The sequence below is a fragment of the Scyliorhinus torazame genome, chromosome 14 (assembly GCF_047496885.1).
Source record: "Scyliorhinus torazame isolate Kashiwa2021f chromosome 14, sScyTor2.1, whole genome shotgun sequence".
NCBI classification, from domain to species: Eukaryota; Metazoa; Chordata; class Chondrichthyes; order Carcharhiniformes; family Scyliorhinidae; genus Scyliorhinus; species Scyliorhinus torazame.
Genome location: NC_092720.1, coordinates 27,823,315 through 27,845,315, shown reverse-complemented (window position 1 = coordinate 27,845,315; position 22,001 = coordinate 27,823,315). Strand labels below are relative to the sequence as shown.

General features: G+C 45.5%; 1 protein-coding gene across 1 annotated transcript in view; it reads right to left on the bottom strand.

Moving 5' to 3' along the window:
* Positions 1-545: 545 nt before the first annotated feature.
* Positions 546-22,001, bottom strand: part of hltf (helicase-like transcription factor) — a 97,628-nt gene continuing 76,172 nt past the window's right edge. The window contains exons 22-25 of the mRNA XM_072473870.1: positions 15,498-15,610; positions 12,792-12,972; positions 10,040-10,120; positions 546-1,364 (exon numbers count right to left, since the gene is read on the bottom strand). Of these exons, the coding sequence (XP_072329971.1) occupies positions 1,218-1,364; positions 10,040-10,120; positions 12,792-12,972; positions 15,498-15,610 (522 nt within the window). The 3' untranslated portion in view covers positions 546-1,217. The remainder of the gene's footprint in view (positions 1,365-10,039; positions 10,121-12,791; positions 12,973-15,497; positions 15,611-22,001) is intronic.

Genomic DNA, 22,001 nt, shown 5'->3' with positions numbered 1-22,001 from the left:
GCTACATCTGGACTGAAACAGGTTGGCAAGAGGCACTGCTAGATATGGGAGCCCAGATCTTCAGCAATACACCCGGCATGTTTGTGGGGCCTTTGCTGCATCCAGTACACTCAGCTGTTTCCTGATAGTGTGTGGAGTGAATCAAATTGGCTGAAAACTGGCACAGAAAGCCTAGAAAGAGCAGTTGCTTAGCATGTTTAATAAGGATTGCCGCAAATACCTCAGCCTTGTTATTTATACTTGGGAGCCGAAGGGTTGGTCATACAGCTGAATGGTACTAGAGTGAGAGAGATATGCGCAGAACCTTGAGGTTACACTGGTTATAGTGGAATACAATTCTGCTGCTGCCAAAAGGCCAGTTTCAAATTGCTGGATTTGTTCAGACTCTGTACTACTTAGCGTGGCGATACCACCATCATGTATGGTGTCCTCAGAAGCAAAATAAGACTTCACCTTCTTCGCAAGGACCCCTGTACAGTCCTGGCAGAGACACCGAGTCCCAATGACTTTATTCTTCTTATGAGAAAAAGTAGAATGAAACTGGATGAGTATAATCAAGTTTAAGATTTAAAAAGTCCGTAGCTGAATCATGTTATATAACAGAACAGGGGGTGATTTAAAAAAAACAAAAAACTTGCCTTTACAAAGGATCTCGTCTGAAAAATATCTCAATCCCCTTCACATAGTGAATTCTGGAATACAATAATGGCTATTCAGGGAAACACAGCAGTCACACAGAAACACCCCACAAATAACAATGAGATGGAAAACCAGCTAGTCTGATTTTAGTTGGATGTTGGTTGAGGGAGAATCATCAGAGTACTGGCATAATGCTCCAATTCTCAAGAGTGTTTCTAAGGGATCTTTAATGTCCACCTGGCCAGATGTAGCAATGCCACGGTGACACAGGAAACAGGCACACTGAGCTGTGTTTTGACATCTCATCTGAGGGACAGTACTTCTGACACTGCAGCATTCCCTATGCTATATTACACTGACCATTCCTTTCCGAGACTTTTGATCCACGGAATTCAATATTTTGCACTAAAGTTACCGTCTCGCACAAATCCCGTTTACAAATTACTTTTCTTTTGCAGCCCCGTTGCAGAAGTTACACAACCTAAACGTGTTAAATTTCAATAGCTCGGATTTCTGGGTGGGGTAAAAAGGGGAAAAATAAAAGCAAAACCAAATCGATTTAACAGCAGAAAGCGGCGTTACACGTCAATCAGAATCTTGATTTCCTCAATGCGACTTTGCTTGATCTCGCGTTGTCTTTTGCTTCCGAAGGCCCCTGCTGCAAGCTCTCGTTTCTTGTTCTGAATCTTGATCATATTTTCCTCCACCGAGTTCTTCACAATGAACTACAAATGGACACACACACAGATTCATTGGACTGTGACTGAATATAGTAAATCTCAGCCCTGGCAGCATCGCTGTCAACATAATTTAATCTCCAAGCTATAGGAATGTCAAACAAGATAATTAAATAAAGAATGAGCATTGCTCATTCACTCAGCCGGTCAGCCCCAGAAAGATTTGTTGAATTTCCAGATGTTTATTTTGAGCACCTTTTTTTTTTTTTGGTTTATTCTGGTCTCAACATTAAACGCTGCTTTAGCTCACACGATTTGTTCCAACTCTTTCCCAGCTAGCTGAGCCAAGCCTAGCTTTACATCATGGAGACCAAGCTGTACAAAGGTGCAGCCTCAATTTTCCCACAATCACAACATTTAAACGGTCTCTTTCACAACCACACCTCCAACACAGCAAAAAAGCCCAAAGGTGCTGGGCAGGACATTAATCGAACAATATTTCACACAGAGCCAGCAGAAAGCACTTAGCTCCTTTTGATGCATTGAGGAGCTATCAATCATTGTTTATGAGCATTGTGGTTAGCCTCAAAGCAGGGTAATTGAGATGCATTAAGCAAGAATGGAAAGATAAATAAACAAACCCCCTAAAGCAGCTGTCTCTGGAATAATAAAACTCAATCACTAGCTAATGCAATGTATTGTTATGTGAACTTGAATGGAAGATTTGCATTTCAAAAGGCTGTCAAAAGGATTGGAAGTCCTCTGAAGTTGCTTCGGACAGCCCAGACAGTTACAATAATATGAGAATACCTGTACTCCAAAGGAAACATTGTTTGATTTGAAACATTCCTTGATTGAAAGCTGACGCTTTTTGTGGTCAATTTTACAATGTTAAGTTAAGTGGTTTCAAGGGTTTGTGGTATTTCAGACTGGCCATGTGAAATGAAATGAAAATGAAAATCGCTTATTGTCACAAGTAGGCTTCAAATGAAGTTACTGTGAAAAGCCCCTAGTCGCCACATTCCGGCGCCTGTTCGGGGAGGCTGGTGCGGGAATTGAACCAGCGCTGCTGGCCTTGGTCTGCTTTACAAGCCAGCTATTTAGCCCACGGTGCTAAACCAACCCCTTCAACGCGAGAGGATTTGCGTACAGAATTACAAATGTCTTGCTGCAATTGTTTAGAACCTTGTTGAGACCTGGAGTAATATGTACAGTTACTTACCAAAGGAATTTGCCACTGAGGGAGTGCAACAGATATTCATCGGACTAATCCCTGGGGTGGTGGGATTGTCCTACGAGAAGAGATTGAGAAAACTAGGCCCGAACTGTATTCTCCGGAGTTTCAAAGGTGGAGAGATGATCTCATTGAAACTTCTACAAATTTCTTGCAGGGTGTCACAGGGTTGATGCCGATAGGATGTTTCTTCTCAATAATAATAATCTTTATTATTGTCACAAGTAGGTTTACATTAACACTGCAATGAAGTTACTGTGAAAATCCCCTAGTCGCCTGTTCGGGTACACCGAGGGAGAATTCAGGATGTCCAATTCACCTAACAAGCACATCTTTCGGGACTTTGGGAGGAAACCGGAGCACCCGGAGGAAACCCACACAGACACGGGAAGAGCGTGCAGACTCCACACAGACAGTGACCCAAGCCGGGATTCGAACCTGGGACCCTGACGTTAGTCCCGAACCAGGGGACATGGTCTCAGAATAAGGAGTAGGCTGTTTAAGAACTAGATGACGAGGAATGTCTTCACTCATGGTGAATTTTTGGAATTCTCTACCTCCAGAAAGCTGTGGTAGTTCAATCATCGAGCATGCCCGAGATAGAAATCAATAGGTTTCTGGATACTAATGACATTAACGGATATCGGGATAGTGGGAAAATGGTGCAAGAGGTAGGTAATCAGCCATGAGGTGTTTGTATGGTGGAGCAGGTTCAACAGGATGACTCCTGCTCCTATTTTCTACACGATCATGAGACCTCAAAGGGTCTGGCTGCTTTCAGAACTTGAAAATTCTCAATGAATGATTTAGTTTCAAGTTTTGTTTCTTTAAACACATGCCACTTAACATTACAGGGTCCATTAGTTGTAGAAAATGTACAGTGAATAGAATAAGAATAATCTTTTATTGTCACAAGTATGAAGTTACTGTGAAAAGCCCCTAGTTGCCACATTCCGGCGCCTGTTCGGCTAAACCGGTACGGGAATTGATCCCGTGCTGCTGGCCTTGTTCTGCATTACAAACCAGCTGTCTAGCCCACTGAGCTAAACCTGGTGAGCTAAAGTGGGCCAATGGGCATGGAAATTACATAGGTTGGTATGGAGGCATGGGGGTGGAAGGCACAAGAGGTCATAAGAGGTTTAACCTGGATTAAGGAGCACGAGAGGGACCTTTTGAACTTGCCTTTTAAAAATCTCCGCTGCACGTAGTTTCCAACTACTCAAAAGAGGCCATGGATCACATTCTTTAAAAATCTGGCTCGACTCCATTAAAACTGCAGAGGGGTAGGAGGTAATTAACTCTGCAATGGAGACACCAGGTCAGGAGTGTCAGATGCGGGCTTCTGACAGGAACCGCATCCTTTAAAGGCACTCTCAAAAATCAGATAGCCTGTGAATGGGGTTGGGAATCTAAGGATCGAGCTTTTTATACAAGCTCCCGAATCAACCCTTGGGGCAGCACGGTAGCATTGTGGATAGCACAATTGCTTCTCAGCTCCAGGGTCCAAGGTTCAATTCCGGCTTGGGTCACTGCCTGTGCGGAGTCTGCACATCCTCCCCGTGTGTGCGTGGGTTTCCTCCGGGTGCTCCGGTTTCCTCCCACAGTCCAAAGATGTGCAGGCTAGGTGGATTGGCCATGATAAATTGCCCTTAGTGTCCAAAATTGCCCTTAGTGTCCAAAATTGCCCTTAGTGTTGGGTGGGGTTGCTGGGTTATGGGGATAGGGTGGAGGTGTGGACCTTGGGTAGGGTGCTCTTTCCAAGAGCCGGTGCAGACTCGATGGGCCGAACTGTAAATTCTATGAAACCCGACGTGGTGAAAATCCAGGCCATTATCTATTTTACCACGCTTTCACTTTCTAATTATTTGGACGGAATTTTTCACTGCTGCAACAGGGCAGTAAAACTCCACTGCTCCCTCACTGCTCATTTCTCAAAATCTTTGGATTCATTGCTCTCTTTCTATCGCTGTATGGGCTACTCAACACTCTCTCTCACTGCCACCAAGCCTTCATTTCTCATATTCCTTTCAATGTCTCTCATTACCCTGCACCTAACGGTGTACTTTCTCTCTTCCATTACGGGCATGTTTCAACCACCACGTTGTGCCCGGTGTGAATCTGGGTGTGCCGGGTAAATAGCAGGTAAGGCCAAAATTGAGATTCGCACCAGGTGCAAACCAGTTTGCAATTCACCTGGCCCGCTCCCGATAGAGAGTTCTGAATCTCACCCAAAAGATAGCGAGCATATCATCAATCCTCTTTTGAATCTCATTCGCGGGATTAAAGTCAAATGCAGCGGCCTCCTCGGAATTACCCGACTCCCCAGCGAGAAATCACGCGGGCATCATTTAGTACTCTGTACGCAAAGCTGCCGTGATGGCTTCTGCGGGGAAGTGAGGAGGTGAGTAGCCATTTCCATTTTCCGGCATGCAACTCAAGTAAACTCCCTTTGACTGTGAGCAGCCTCTAGGCTCACAGCTGAAGGCTGCTGCAAATCACAAATTAGCTGTGTTAATTGTGAGAACACTTCACAGCTGCAAGTTGTGTTTGATGCTTGCTCCTGCTGGTGGCTGCTATTGCCAGGAGGCTGCAATTGCTGTTTCCATCCTTCTCTGTAGCCGGTGAGGAGAACAATTTTTTCTCAAATACTTAGCTTGGGGGGGGTGTATGAGTCCAGAAGGCAATCCGGTTTGAAGCAAGAAGACGCCGTGGGACCTGGTGCGCAACATTGTTCCAAATGGCCCACCTGATACCCCATTGGGAAAAAAAATGCTTTGGCAGATTGTTGACGCTTTGGTTGCTGGTGTGGTGAGTGCTGCATGTAACTGGCACATCACCACGGGTTAAATATATTCAACTGCATCTTGAGCACCAGTGGTCGAGTGGATGCTAGGGTTTGGTTCTGGTGAGTATGGGCCGTGTGGGAGGGCCTGCACAGCTGCGGCTCCTGAATGGAGAATGGCACTGATGCGTGGAACTAGTAACACATTGATGGACAGATAATTTCTACGACACAGTTCTGGTCATGATAACACATTCTCAGGCTTATCCTCTGTCAGTGCTATATTGGTACCAATATGGCACGGTGACGCGTCTCCTTGTTGTTTGGTGGTTAGTGCGATATGTGGAATGTTACGTCGTTGATTTTTAAATCTTTATTACTGTTGACCATTTAATTTTAAAAATATTCCCAACTCTCAAGTGCCTACTCCAGGGTACATGCCTCAGAGGATGATTAGTGCATGGCATTTCAAGGAAACTTTGAAATCTGAATGGTGTGCCTTACTCAAGGAGTGTCAGCACCGTAGAGGCAGTTGCCTGGGAGGGTCCCGGGATGGAAGCCCTTAATGATTGTCAGTCTCTCTCTCCTCCAATTCTTTACAGATATCAAGACGGATGGTGGTGTCGGTCCCGCAGGGGCTGCCCTCACAGCGCTGGTGGCAGCCAAGGCGGGCAGATGTCAGAGAAGACAGCAGCAGCGATGACGCATGCTGGAGGTGGCACCCCATGTGCAGGGCGCCGCCGCACACCCTGAAGACACGATCCCCCCCCATCAGGTTGAGGAGGAACCCAGGGGGGGAGACCAGCAATGGCCAAGATGTACTGGCGCTGTTGGTTTTTCAATGAGATGACGAACAGCATGTGCTGCAGAAGACTCCATCTAAGAGAGAGACAGCGCACCCCGTGGAGGAAGAAGAGGACACTGCTCCCAGTGGCCATGAAGGTTACCGCAGCCCTCAACATTTATGCCACCGGTTCATTCCAGGGCTCAAGTGGGGTCTTGCATGGCATTTCACAATCTGCAATACGTGCATCCGGGAAGTCACAGATGCTCTGTATGCCTAGGCATCAAACTTGATCACCTTCAACCGGGACCTGCCCCACCAAGATTCCTGGGCTGCAGGATTCTCTGCCATCGCTGGGATGCCCCAAGTCCGGGAGCAACAGGTGGCACACATCGCCCTGTGAGCACCAGGCATCAGGGAGTGCTCTGCATTAAGAGGAAGGGGTTCCACTCCCTGAATGTTCAGATTGTGTGCGACCGCCATCTTCATATCATACACGCGAGTGCCCATTACCCTGGCAGCGTGCATGACAGCTACATCCTGGGGCACTCGGAGATACCCGGCATCTTCGAGGAACAGCCCAGGATGACAACTTGGCTCCTGGGGGCCAACCAAGGGATGCCCGCTGAGGTCATGGATGATGGTGATGCCGGTGTGGGGGCCTGAGACCGAGGCAGAGACTGGATATACTGAGGCCCATGCTGCCATCTGTGCTGTCATTGAGTCTGCAACTGGCTGCTCAAAATGCAATTCTGGTGCCTAGACTGCTCTTGTGGTGCCCCCCCCCCCCCCCCCCCCCCAGGGGCTCCTGCTTTGTGGTGCTCTGCTGTGCCCTCCACAACTTGGAGCTTGGCACAGCAGCAGGGCGACATGCAGCCTGGTGTGAGGATGAGGTGGTGGTGGACCAGGAGGGGCTGGAGGACAGGCACGGGGAGTGGCCGGAGTTTGGAGGACACGCAGCGGGCACCGGGGTGATGGGCCTGCGTTTGCCCTGTAAGCGAGTCAATGTACAAGACAAGAGAGTGATGATACCTCGCTGTGAGGAAAGCTCTGCTGCTCCTCAGTTTCTGCTGACAGTGCGCTCACACCCATCCTCTGAATGGGGTCTGTATCGGGGGGGTGGGGGGGTTTGTTCGCGGACCACCTTGCCGTGGGAGGGGGGGGGGCGCTGTGAGATCAACGTGACAGTGGCTTCATATGTATCAGGTGTTACATGTTTTTATAAATAAATTTAGAGTACCCAATTCTGTTGTACCAATTAAGGGGCAATTTAGCATGGCTAATCCACCTAATCTGCGCATCTTTTTGGGTTGTAGGGGTGAGACCCACGCAGCCACGGGGGGAAATGTGCAAACTTCACATGGTTAGTGACCCGGGACCGGGATCGAACCCGGGTCCTCGGTTTCGTGAGGCAGCAGTGCTAACTGCTGCGCCACCTTGCTACCCTAGGTGTTACATGTTTTAATAGTAAACATTTTACATATTTCCACTCCTAGTTGCTAATTAGATAATTTGCCTTGGGCACCACCACCCGTTGTGCTCCAGGTTTTCCACGGTGGTTGCCACCCTAGCAGTGTTGGCCTCGGTGCCACGCATTGTCGGCAACATATCCTATGCCCAAAGCTTTTGGGACTCCTCCAATTGGCTATGCAGTCGCTGGAATGTACCGGACATCCCGTCCTGAATGTCATGGCTTTGGCCTATCATCTGCATCAGCTCCAGGAGAACCTTGTCCAGAGGCTTGGCATCTAACCCAGACCCAGCTGCGCCCTGGGATCCAGCAGACCTCCGACTGCTGACTCCCTTGGATGTTGTGGCGTCTACCTGCATCAGCAACTGTGTGGAGCTCACCAGATTGTGCCCCAGAAGCCTGTCCACCATGTTGCCCACAGAGGTGTGTGCGCTGGTGGAAGGTGAGGGTGATAGCTGTGATGCCTTGATGGTGGTCCCCTTGGAGCTCTCCTCCAAGGTGGTCTCGAGTGGTGGGGTAAGACGGCTCTTGATGGCCCGGTCTCATCAGATGGAGATCATGCGGGACAATGGACATGTGGTCAGGGAGAGAGAAGGGTTGTTTTGTCTGACGTGAACAACTCATTTAATCAGGTCACCTGGGTGAAGGGACAGTGGATCCTCACCTCTGTGGCGCAGGCCAACCTCACCGTCATTGACTGCTCTCGCCACGATCTCCAGGGTCCATTCCTCATAGAGGGGGAGGACTCGGATCTCTAGTACTCTGCCCCTCGTCTTGGCCCTTTCCCGCTTATTATGGGTTAGCTTCTCCTGCGAGGACAAAAGGGGGCTTTGTGAACTGCACGCTGTATGATTCCGGGGGTGCAGTGGTGGTGTATTGCAGATGGCATGTGTGGGCACTGCACCTGGACATGAAGGGATTGTGGGTGCCAGTGGGTTCTGAAGAACAAGCACAAAGGTTGACGTGGGGAGGGTGCGAGGTGTCAGCCAGTGATCTGGGAGGGGGGGGGATTTGAGGGACAGCGGGTGAAACCGATTCCAGGAGAGAGGTGGTAACTTAACCTTGCAGCTTGGTGGAATTTGTTGCTCTTCTCCCGACATTGAATGGCAGTCTTCCTGCTCACACTGACGGAATGACAGCCGCTGCCACTGCCTCCCAGGTGGTACTGGTGACCCCAACGTCTGGTCCTCCGAACCCCCTCGGGGGAAACAGAATGTCCCGCCCTTCATCCACAACGGCAGGAAGCTGCGGCCCGAGTCTGGCGAATCAGACGGCGAGACAGCCAGTAATGGCGGGACGCTCGTGGGGGCTCACTTTCAGCACTAAGTGGCATTGAATACGGGCCGCGATCTCGCTAACGCAGCCGTCAGGAAACACCCCACCAAACGTGTCCAGAGTGACAATTAGAAATGTTTCCGTTGAATCGCGCCCTACTTAATAGATCATATATCATAGAATTTACAGTGCAGAAGGAGGCCATTCGGCCCATCGAGTCTGCACCGGCCCTTGGAAAGATCACCCTAACTAAGCCTACACCTCCACCCTATCCCCATAACCCAGTAACTCCACCCAACCTCTTTTTTTGGACACGAAGGGTAATTTAGCGTGGCCAATCCACCTAACCTGCACATCTTTGGACTGTGGGAGGAAACCGGAGCACCCGGAGGAAACCCACGCAGACACGGGGAGAACGTGCAGACTCCACACAGACAGTGACCCAAGCTGGGAAGCAATTGTGCAAATTGTGCTACCGTGCTGCTAATCTTTAGTTTCTCAATGGATGTCTATTCAGATTCTAGATCAGACTCACCAAGACTTCCAGCTGGCAAAGAAAATGGATTTTATACAAATTTTTAAAAAACGCACAGAAGATTTGTAGAGATAATTACAACAGTGGGGTAGGCCAATCAGACGAAAGAAGAATGAGCAAATGCTGTTGGATTTGTGCCAGATCATTTAAAATGCGTAAATGGATATGGGGCGCTGAGCAATCCAACCAACTGTCTTTCACAAAAAGCAAATAGCTGGAAAATAAAAAATTGGAAGAAACCGGACCGGATGCACAAAAGTGCTCGAATTAATTAGCGAAAGCCAGCTCTGCAGAAGAGTCATACGGACCCAAAGCGGTAGCTCTATTTTCTCTCTCCACAGATGCTGCCAGGCCTGCTGGGTTTTTCTCGCACTTTCTGCTTCTGTTTGAATGAACGCAGCTCCTTTCACAGCCTCGGGTTATTGGATAGTATTTTTAGAAAATAAAAGACAAGAGCTGCATAAAAGATGGAGGATAACTGATGGCAGCAGCTGAGGATCTGCAACAGCGCATGGGGAAGTTAATACTTTGCAGATCTCAGTGACTGTCAGTAGAGTGCAGCTCGGCTCAATGCAGACAAAATAAGCAGCTTTTGTAAATAGGTATTTTCCTATCAGCTTTTGAAGGGCACTAATAACTTACCTTGGTGATAACAACATCCCTGGTCTGACCCAGCCTGTGGCATCTGTCGAAACACTGGTCCTCAGCTGCAGGATTCCAGGCCTGCAACACAAAAGACACGTAACAGCGACAACTGTGAGTGGCACCATTATTACAGACAGTAAACAGTCGAGTCACAGGTCCCCGATACAGGACCATGCCACTGGAAACGAACCAAAACATGGGCTTTGCCTCCTCAGGCCTGACAACAGCCTAAATTCATATTGCTGTGAAAGAAATGTTACTCAAAAATCACCTTTTTAAAATTCTTTGCACATTGCAAGCCACAGATCAGAGTTCAGTAAGTGGATTCAGAAGCGAGGCATTTGGCATCCAATTTCCACTGTACAAATATCCAAAACTGGACAGGTGGAAATGTCCCAAATGTTGTTCCCCATACAGTTTACTCCAGGCACTGGCTTGCTGTTGCTGTGTTCAGTCAGATCATTTTGCTTCACATGTCTTATCCACAAGTGTGTCTGAATGGGGTTTCCTGTCTACGTGACCGACCCCAATACCACTTTGTAAATTGGGGTAGGGAGCGAGGAGAGCTGCGGCCTACATTGGTTTTGCCTACCTTTCAAAATAAAGTTAGGTGATTTTATTAGTGGTTAGTATGTCTCAGATTTCTGTTCTATAAAACGTAAACAGTATCGAGCATCGCTTTTTATCGATGGTCTTGATGAATGAAACCTGGGGAATTAAATGCAAGCTTTATAGATGGTAACAACCCGTGTGGGAATTGGGATGTTAAATAACTTAAAAAGACTGCAGCCAGATCTATGTACAATGCAAGAATGCGAATGAGAAAGATTCGGATGAGAGCCACTAGACCAGTAACTCATTTAGGGGTACCTTACTTTGGAGGAAGCGGAGACATTATGGATCTTTAAAATGTTAAGCGGATTGGACTCAGTCCAGATGGATAGGGTATCAAGGACTGGGGACACAAGTGTAAATTATGGAACTAGATTAGATAGATAGTAGGAGACACTTCTTTTCTCAGGCAGTCAATGGCCTCTGGAATGTGTTGCTGGCTGGGACGGAATGCAGGTTCGCTGCAGGAATGTACAAATCAGCTTGCCCTTGTTGAAATAACTTCATACCGGAGAATGTGTCACAGGTCATTGCAATCGCCTGGAGTTTTCTTCAGTAAATTTTAAGAGGGGGCCAAGAGGATTTCTCTGGATGGAAGCAGCATTTGGGAGAAACAAGAAATAAAATCATACACATTGCCATTTTTGAACCTTAGGGACCAGGCTGTGGATCAATAGGGCCATGTCCTTACTTTCTAATTGCTCTATAGTCTCATGTGAAGTTATTCAGTTCCGGTTTGCCATGGTAAAGGTAGGACCACTAACTAGCTCTTACATTTTAAGCACAGTAATCTTATGGTCTCAGGTGAAGGGCACCATTTTTGAGACGACAATCTAGAATGTTAAATAGGCACAGAAGCCTGACATCTACTCCATATGTCCATTTCTCCACACACTTTGTGATTTGTGATGTGGCGACTGTAGGTTTGCTGAGGTCCACAAGGAATTCTCACCTGCGGCAGGACACACAGCAGGGATTGATTTTCCTCTTTTATGCTGAAGTGCAAAAATTTGGTAGGTCAGGGCCCTTATTAAAATAAAAATCAGGCACCAGTTGGTCCCATGTTCCTCCTGGTCATTTTAATGGATTAAGTACTCGGAACAGCTAGTAGTCAACTTTGAAATGATGTTCAGCCAGGCCAAAAGAAAATAAACATCCACCTTCGAAGTCAAGCCAGCAAGCCCAATCCGAACCACCATATAGCCATCAGTTTTGCCTTGTGGTGACAGCTGTCATGGAAAGATTGCAATTTTTAAAAATAAATTTAAAGTAGCCAATTATTTTTTTTCCAATTGAGCGGCAATTTAGCGTTGCCAATCCACCTACTCTGCACATCTTTGGGGTTATGGGGATGAAACCTACGCTGACATGGGGCGAATGTGCACACTCCACACGGACAGCGACCCGGGGCCGGGGTCGAACCCGGGTCCTCAGCGTCGTGAGGCAGCAGTGCTAACCACTGTGCCACCGTGCCGCCACAGAAAGATGGCAATGTTGGTATTCTGGAAGCACGGGATGTAAATGGGCTGAAGGGCTTTCTTCATCCAAAGCTTTCCCTCTTCCTTCAGGTGCCATAACCGAAGACCATGAACCTCCATTGGATTGGTCCATGATTATTCGTGGTTAAGTACTGCAGTGGTTTGCAGTTGCCTTCTCCGGCTTGGCTGATCAGGAAACATTCCGGTTCTTTACCACCTGCCATTTGGCGTATTGGAAGGATTTACAGGCCGATCATCAACCTGTCTGGCTGCATTACGGACGCGCGGTCCATGGCCATCAAGTTTTGCAGTGCAAATTGAACCTGGAGCCTCTGGCTCAGAGGTGGGGCGTGCTACAACACTATCCACCTTGAGAAAATTGCTAATCCTTGTTTCCATTAATCAGATTCATTCATTAGGGATATATTGTAATATATATGCCTTCTTTTGCTTTAAAATAATAGAATACATATCGTTCGTAGTTTAAGTAGACACCATTGGATTTGGAACATAAGACAATACTGGTTGCATTTTATGTCTACTTACAAAAGCAGTACAAAATACGCTCAGGCTCATCAAATCCACAAAGGTGGTGGGTGGCGGCTACACAAATTCTTTAACGTTAAACAGGTGTGAAAGGTTTCTGCATCATTACTCACAGGGTCCATGAGGAACACACGAGAAGCCGCTGTCAGATTCAAACCAACTCCGCCAGCTTTCAGGGACAGCAGCATGATGGTAGGGGAGCCTGACTCACTGCTCTGGAAGGACTCAATGGCATTTATCCGCCTCTTCTGTGGCATTGAGCCATCCAGGCGGGTAAACGCAAAGCCTTCTTGTCTTCAAAAAGGAAACAAAAGCAGAACACATGTGTAAGCCAATTCCTCGCAATAATGCCATGGATTAAGAAGATAAAGGACAGCCCCATTTCATTTACGGCTTCCCAGCTTTTGAGGTGTGTGCTACCTCCAGCCAAGGCTCAAGTCTGAAGCTGATAACAAGCTATTGACGTAACACATTAAACACAATTCTATTTGTAAATAAAATAAATTAACAATTCTACCAGATTAAACAATTAGAAATGTTAATGTCCTATTTCTGCTATAGGATCATCTCCCAGCAACAGCAAGGCAAAATTTACTCAACTCTCAACCCCCTACAACACGTTTTTATTCGATACAGAGACTGCCACTGGAATCCCCATGATGGAGTATGCTTCAAATCTACAATTTTTGAGTTTGGCTGCAGTGGGCCCAGTTATCCGCCTCCCTCGGCAGCCCAACAACGTGTTCCAAGTATTGCTACACGAGTGAACCTTCTCCCGAGCCAAGTGAAAGACACAAACATCACATTGACTGCACATGGGAAAGATTTTGGAGACTCACATTCACTAACCAAGGGGAAACTGCCCACAAATGGATCTCACACTCTGCAATTCAGTGATTCCTGCCGAAACTAGCACCTGGTACGAACAGGTCAGACTCGGCACAATAAAATCCGGCAGAGTTACGGAGTGGTTCTGCCAGAGTAATACAGGTGTTCTTGTATTATGTTGGGAACCAATTCCACTGCAAGGAATCTTGACGCTACTCTGACAGACTGAAAACTTTAGCTTAACCCTGGGTTGAATAAAAACGGTATCTTGCCGGAATGTCCAACACGATCATTCCAGGTTTACTTTGGCCAGTCTTGGTTTCGGAGGCAATGTTCTGATGCTGAAACAGTGTCAACTTCTAACTTTTCACAGTCACTGTGAAGGCAATACATGTCTAACCTAGAGATGTGTTACAAACAGCAGTAAAACCTCATGTTTAGTTAAAAGGAAAGCCTTCTCTTCAATCCCATTATGATGGGGTGGTGGTGACGTGGTGTAATGTCACTGGACTAGCAATTCAGAGGACAAGGTGACATGGTAGCTAGTGGAATTTAAATTCAACAAATAGAATCTGGAATTAAAAAGCTAGTCTCAGAAATGGTGACCATGAAACTCTAGTTGATTGTCATTAAAAAAAAATCTGGTTCACTATTGTCCTTTTAGGGAAGAGAATCTGTCACCCTTACCTGGCCTACATGTGACAACTGCCCTCTGAAATGTACCTGCCAGCCACTCAATTCAAGGACAACTAGGATGGGCAACAAATACTGGTCTTGCCTGCGACACCCACATCCCAAGTAAGAATAAATACGTTTTTAAAAGATCTGGGACAAATCATTAAGCCAGACAATAAATCAATATTTAGAGCAGCTAAACTGGTGGTAGCCAACCTGTGGCATGGGGGCCACATGCAGCCCCTCTGGGTTGAGTGGTGCCCACAAGATAATTGTGCTGACTTGCCCATGTGCAGGGTTGCCACATTCCCCTGATTTCCTTCAAAGTATAGTTCTCCTAACGGTCTGGCTGAAGTGATACGGATAGAAAGCAAGATCAAGTGAAGTGAGACGCGTGCTGATCGCTCACAACATTGACTGTGAGAGCCGTGCGCTCCCTCTGCGTCTAAAGTGTAAGTATTTATTTTGTTTTTACCAATAGATAGTTCTATTAATATATAAATGATTAAGCATTTTCTATAACTCGTTATGAAATACTTGCCGTATATTAAATGTACTCAATCTTATTCACGAGTCATGGTTAGCGAACAAGCCCAATTTCAATCTTGTGGCCCACTGAGATGAAGGAGGGTCACTCATGCAGCCCACTCACCAGCCTAGGTTGCCCATTACTGAGGTGAAGTCTTCAGAGACATTACGCAAGAGGTTAACGCACATTGTATACCATAGCTGAAAGAGTACCTAGCTACACTTCCCAAAACTGTTCTTTGTTCTGTTAGGAATTGCTGAGAGATTTGGCCAAGAGTGGTATCATGACCGGTTCAGACTTGGAGGGCTGAGGGGCCTGTTCCTGTGCAGTATTGTTCTGTGAAACGGGTTGAACAAAAGGCAGCAAATAAATGGTCTTTGAAGACACAATGATAATTTATCTATTTTTCCAGTTGCCTTTTGTGTGTTCGGGAATTGGAACCCACAAATCAGGAAGCTGTTCACCAAGTGATCAGCTTGTAGGTAACATGCCATTTACTATTTGGGCTTCCTATGTAATTAGCAACGAGCTACAATGGGCAAATGGTCTTCCTTGCCTTTAACAAACATGCCATTGGTTTCATTTCACTCTTCCACAACTTGCAATAGTTCTTACAACATTTTCAGAAGCATTTGCTAAAACTGTGCTGACCACCGTTCGTGAATAGCTAAGTGGTCCGTACCTCAGGGCCAGACTTTTTACCTTCACACTCTTCACCATACTGACTGCCATTAGTTCTAGGAAAAGAGGGGGGAAAGATAGTAAACACGCATGGGTCTGCACCTACCTGAGAGGCGTTTCTATAAGAGTAAGAAAGGCTGTGAACTGAGACACGACTAAACTCTTGACGGTGGGGTCCTGTTTTCGAAGTTCTATCAAGGAATGCATCAAGGCATCTACCTGCAATTTCATAGAGCAAAATTAGGCGGGTCACTACAAACAGACATGTTAAGACATCTTCCCGAATGTGTGCAGATTATGTCCTATTATTGCAGCATTTCCGTTTAATTGTCCCATCTCTTTAAATTTTACAAAGGTGAAATTTTCCACTCTACTACCCTGCTGCCCTCAGCGACATCATCCAAATTAGTTTTCACATATACACTGATGACACCATCTCTACCTCACCATCACCTTTCTCAACTCCTCCTCTGTTGCTAAATTCTTCGACTGCCTGTCCGATATCCGGTACTGAATCAACGGCAATTTCCTCTAAATAAATACTGGGAAGACCAAGAGCTGTTGTTTTTGAATAACGTAGAAAAACTGCTCCCTAGGTACTGACTCCATACCTCTCCATGGTAATAGTCTGAGGCTTAACCACACTGTTCATAATCCTGGTGTCACATTTTGATCCTAGGTTGGTTTTCTAACCATGTCATCACCAAGATTGCCTATTGCCACATCCATAACATCAACCAACTCCACCCCTACCTGCTGATTCCCGCATCCCACACTTTCGCTACCTCCAGACTTCACCATTCCAAGAGACTCCTGGCTGATTCCCAACATTCTACCCCCTGTAAGCTTTAGGTCATCTAAAACTAGTGTCCTCCCTCGCACCAAGTCCTGTTTTATACCCACTGATCCTCATTGGTTCCTGATAAAGTAACACCTCAGAGTCTCAGCCTTGTTTTCAAATTCTACCATGCCCTCGCTCCTTCCCTTCCTCTAATCTCTTCAACCCCAAGAACCTTTTGGGTTATCGGCACTAATTCTGGTCTCTTGTGCATTTTAATCGCTTCACCGTTGGCACATTCAGGTGCCTAGGTCCCTAAGTTCTGGAACAACCTTGCTAGCCCTCAGCCCCTCCCCTCAATTTCCTCTTTAAAAACTGCCTCTTTGACCAAGGTTTGGTTATTTACCATAATATTGCTAAATGTGGCTTGGTGTCAAATTTTGCTTTACAACACATCTGGATGAACCTTAGGACGTTGTCTCACTTTAAAGGCACTATTTAATTGCAAGTTGTTGCTGTAAGATCGGATATTTTCTTGGAATCAGCTTATACAGTATCTATATAGACACAGTGCAATAGGGATGTACAAATGGAATCCCCTTTTATTCGGAACAAGATTCTAGAGTGAACACGTACATAGATCCCTGAAAGTTGCCACCCAGGTTGAGAGGGTTGTTAAGAAGGCGTACGGTGTGTTAGCTTTTATTGGTAGAGGGATTGAGTTTCGGAGCCATGAGGTCATGTTGCAGCTGTACAAACTCTGGTGCGGCCGCATTTGGAGTATTGTGTGCAATTCTGGTCGCCGCATTATAGGAAGGATGTGGAAGCATTGGAAAGGGTGCAGAGGCGATTTACCAGAATGTTGCCTGGTATGGAGGGAAGATCTTAGGAGGAAAGGCTGAGGGACTTGAGGCTGTTTTCGTTAGAGAGAAGGTTAAGAGGTGACTTAATTGAGGCATACAAGATGATCAGAGGATTGGATAGAGTGGACAGTGACAGCCTTTTTCCTCGGATGGTGATGTCTAGCACGAGGGGACATAGCTTTAAATTGAGGGGAGATAGATATAGGACAGATGTCAGAGGTAGGTTCTTTACTCAGAGTAGTAAGGGCGTGGAATGCCCTGCCTGCAACAGTAGTGGACTCGCCAACACTAAGGGCATTTAAATGGTCATTGGATAGACATATGGATGATAAGGGAATAGTGTAGATGGGCTTTAGATTGGTTTCACAGCTCGGCGCAACATCGAGGGCCGAAGGGCCTGTACTGCGCTGTAATGATCTATGTTCTAGAGTCTTTCATATGAATCATAGAAATTACACTGCAGAAGGAGGCCATTCGGCCCATCGAGTCTGCACCGGCACTTGGAAAGAGCACCCTACCCAAGGTCAACACCTCCTCCCTATCCCCATAACCCAGTAACCCCACCCAACACTAAGGGCAATTTTGGACACTAAGGGCAATTTATCATGGCCAATCCACCTAACCTGCACATCTTTGGACTGTGCGAGGAAACCGGAGCACCCGGAGGAAACCCACGCACACACGGGGAGGATGTGCAGACTCCACACAGACAGTGACCCAGCGGGGAATCGAACCTGGGACCCTGGAGCTGTGAAGCAATTGTGCTATCCACAATGCTACCGTGCTGCCCGTGCGTTTTCACTCTTCTCAGGGGGAAAACGACTTGGTGAGACAAGACCAGATACAAATCTTTTCAAGTTACTTTAGATCACAGTGTGGTAGGTTAGACAGTAATAGTCACATTCACTCATTGCAATCAGTGCCACTCAACATCTCATCGCCCCATACGGCATTTCCTCATGTTAGGTGGAGAGATGAAAGAAGTTGCATTGTTCTCTTTATTGCAGAGAGGGTTAAGGGGCAACTTAATAGAGGAGCTGAAAAATGAGGGGTTCTGATCGAGCAAATAGGGCAGAAGGGTAAGTAATCAGAAGACACATTTTTTGGTTACTTACCGAAAGAACTAGAGGGAAGGTGAGAGGAATTGTTTGATACAATTTTTAAAAGCAAGTTGGAATGCACTACCCGAAATGATGGTGGAAGATTCAATGGTATCTCTCAAAAGGGAATTGGATATATACTTGGAAAGAAAACAGTTACTGGGCTGTGGAGGGGCATGGCTAGCACTGCTTGTTAGACGTTTTAGTTGCTGTGATATGAAGAGTCTAAAGTTCTGTTCCTTTTTCACAAACACACATTTATTTCATTCCAACAGCCTTTGCACAAAACTCTAACTATACGTCACCTGACAGAGGCCACCTGAAGCCCCTTTACATATCAGTGTCAATTAATGGATACTTAACATAAATGAGACAACTAATTGCAATGTCTCTTAACCCATTACTTAACAGTCTCCCCTTCCTTGGAGAAAAAAAACAATTAGGTGAAAACAAAATTTCAAGAAACTCAAAAACACACACATGATTTCCCACCCTTTTTTTTGTTTGGACAAGAAAAAAAAGTCACAGAAACAAGCTCCCTTCATTAACAATATCCAAAAGTTTCTGTGAACTCGCCCTTCTTTTCGTAAAACAGTCTGACAGTTGATAGCTCCTGTCGACCCATTTAATTTTTGTTATTTCCCCTCTGTCCAACAGCTGCTTCAAACTTGCGATGTCTATCCGTAACCTCTTTTCATTGACTTTTTGTAGAGTGCACATTTTCCCACAGGGATTATATTGTCAATGTGACAGTCAATAGGTATATTACCCAAATCCCCTAATCCCTCTACAAGGCTTAACGTCTCAGCAGCCAAAGTGCTTTTTACCACTCTCCTTATTTGCTTTGTTTCCCACACAAGCATTTACCATTGTCCCCCAAAAGGAAAATTATAAAACCTCCTGCGCTTGAAACCCCATCACATAAATTTGCGTAGGACGCATCACTATAAACTATGAGTTTCAAGTTCTTAAGGTCACCTAAAACCGGGAACTTCAAAACACATTCCTGCATTTTTAGTTTGGCCAACGCTTTATTTGCTCTTATTATGTCTTCTGCTTTGGGATCATTCATTTTTGTACTCAACTCTAAGACATCAAAACTCACGTCCGGTCTAGTCTGTCTACCTCACCAATTCAGTTGCCCAATTAAACTTCGCAATTGCTCTTTTTCTATCTTTGAAACCATTGTGTCTTTTTGTGAAACTCGGCCACGACTAATTGCTATTGGGGTGATGCTTTCCAAATAAGATTGCTGACGTAAAGTTGCCCCTAACTTAGTCTGTCCAATTTCCAGTCCAATATATTTAAATGCACCGGAAGCCTGACTTCCAACCCTGAATTCTTTCCTCAAACCAGAGATTACAATAGCTTCAAAATCATTAGTCCCACCTCACAAAAAATCATCGACATGTATCATAAAAATGCCAGAAAGATTTCCTTTATAGTGCCAGTAAAACATTGCAGGATCTGCTTTCAACTGGCAACAGCCTAACTTTAACAAAACTGACCTTACCGAAAAATACCAGACTCTAGATGCATCATTTAATCCATATACACATTTGTTCAACTTCCAGAGTACCCCTTCTGTGTTAGCTGCTTCTTTAGGACGACGGAGAAAAATGTCTCTCTGGAGCTGATGCCCCTGCAAAAAGGCAGCTTTGATATCCATAGATTTGCATTCCCATGCCTTTGTGGCTAATAGAGCCAAGAAGATCTTTAAAATAACCTTTCCTGCTGTAGGTAAATCTACCCTTAAATCCTGATCTTCTAAGTTTTCTTCAAATCCCCTTGCCACAAGCCTGGCCTTTGCCTTCTAAGTTCCATTCGGAAGAACCTTTTCCGTGCAAATCCATCTGTGGGATAGAGCTCTTTGCCCCCTATCCGGTACTTCCGTGTATACCCCAAATTCACTCCAACTATGCAATTCTTGCTGTTTAGCTTCTTTAATAACTTTTTCATCTAATTTATTTGAAGCTATCAAAATCTCACGTGCATGTGAGCTTCTACTCCTATTAGTATTCGTAGTCTTACTCATGTTCCGAGATCTTGACAAACTACGTCCCCTCTCCCACCTGGTATCTCGTTCTGTACTGCTACTGCTTGATCTTTCCCTTCTGCTGTGGGATGTCCTTTCAATAGTTCTCGACCTTTTCCTGCGGACCTGTTCACTATCCGATGTACTATCTGAACTGGCACTGCGTTTCTGTGCCCTCCATTTTTGAACTTCGTTTTCCCAATCCATTGTCTTGACTCCTTCCCCTGAATGCTGTACATTCAACCGATGTTTATACTTTCCAGTGGCCTTCCCTGCTTTACTAATAACAGTTGCATCCTTCCATTGACTAGACCCTTCAGGCAAGTATGTCACTTTTGTACCAACTTTTGGCAGTTGCCCTTTCGGAAAAATGGCCTGTTCTAATTCATCAGAAGTGTTGTGTTCCTCCACAGAAACCCTGTCTATGTCAGTTAATTGGTCCTCATAGTTCTGTAACACATGCGGACCTGATGACTCTGGTTCCTCATCATGTCTGTCTGCTCTGTCTAAATTTGAAAATTTGTAATCTGTGCCCATTATCCTTGATGAATGTACCCTAACAGTTTGATTACCATGTTGCAAAATAATTGTTTTGCCATCCATGCCTATGATTTTCCCTGGGCCTTTCCATTCATTAGAATTGTCTCTCTTATAGTATACCATGCCTCCTTGCTGAAAAACGGCATCTGATGGCTGTACATTATGTCTTAAAGCTCTGCGAATTCTTTCAGAGACTTCTGCTTCCAAAAAAGCTTTTCTACTGCTATGTAATGCATTTAAATGTTCAGCAAAACCAGAGCTAATTGTAGTCCCCACCCAAGCTGGAGGCTGGTCATCCAAAATGGATGGAATTTTAGGATTTCTACCAAACACTAATTCATAAGCACTATAGCCCCCAACCATCTGCAATGAATTCTTTGCATGTACTGCCCATGCTAAAGCTGAATTTAGCCTGCAATTTGGTCGATTTGCCAAAATTTTCAGAAGCATGTCATCGATGACAGCATGATTTCCTTCAGACACCATTACTAAATAGGCTTTCTGCAGCCGTATTCATAACTCTGATATTCATGTTTTCTCACATATCCCTAAACTCATCATGAGCAAATTCTCCCCCATTGTCCGTGAGGAATTTTGCCGGTGGACCCATTCCTGTCCCTATCCATTTTTCCACGATTTGATCCAGAATTACTCTCTTTTCTTTACTTCGTACAATCGTTGATTGACTAAATCTGGTTGCTAAATCTACAAAATAAATATATTATTTGCTTTATCCCAGATCTTAAGGTCCATGACCACAATGTTGTTAAAATCCCTGGCCAAAGGTAGGGTTACTATCGGTCATGCTGGTGTCCTTCTGTACTTTCTACAAACTTCACTGCGGTCACTAACCTGTTCTATCAGTTTAGTATAGTCGTCATCCCTTACCCCTGCATCCTTTAATACATTTTTCAGCCTCCAAGGAGACGGATGTGCAAATTGCCTATGCAGTTTTAATACCACAAGCTTTTTATTAGCTAAAGTCCTATTTTCAACTGCCATTAACACATCCTTAACCACTCTACTTGAAATATTATGTGTCAGTAATGGAATACAATAGTGTCCCGACTGTGTAAATTGTAAGTCCACCGTCTTTCCAAAAACTGTTGCCTTATCCTGTTCCATATCCAGTTTCATGTGTGCTTTCTTCATCGACGGTCTGCTCAGAAGCAAAGGTATCTCACTTGATACAACATCCGTGCTAATGAAATGATTCACTCCGGCAATATTGCAAGGGATCACCACTCTTTTCAGCGACTTCAGAGTATTATCATCCCCAAACCTGAAACTTGTG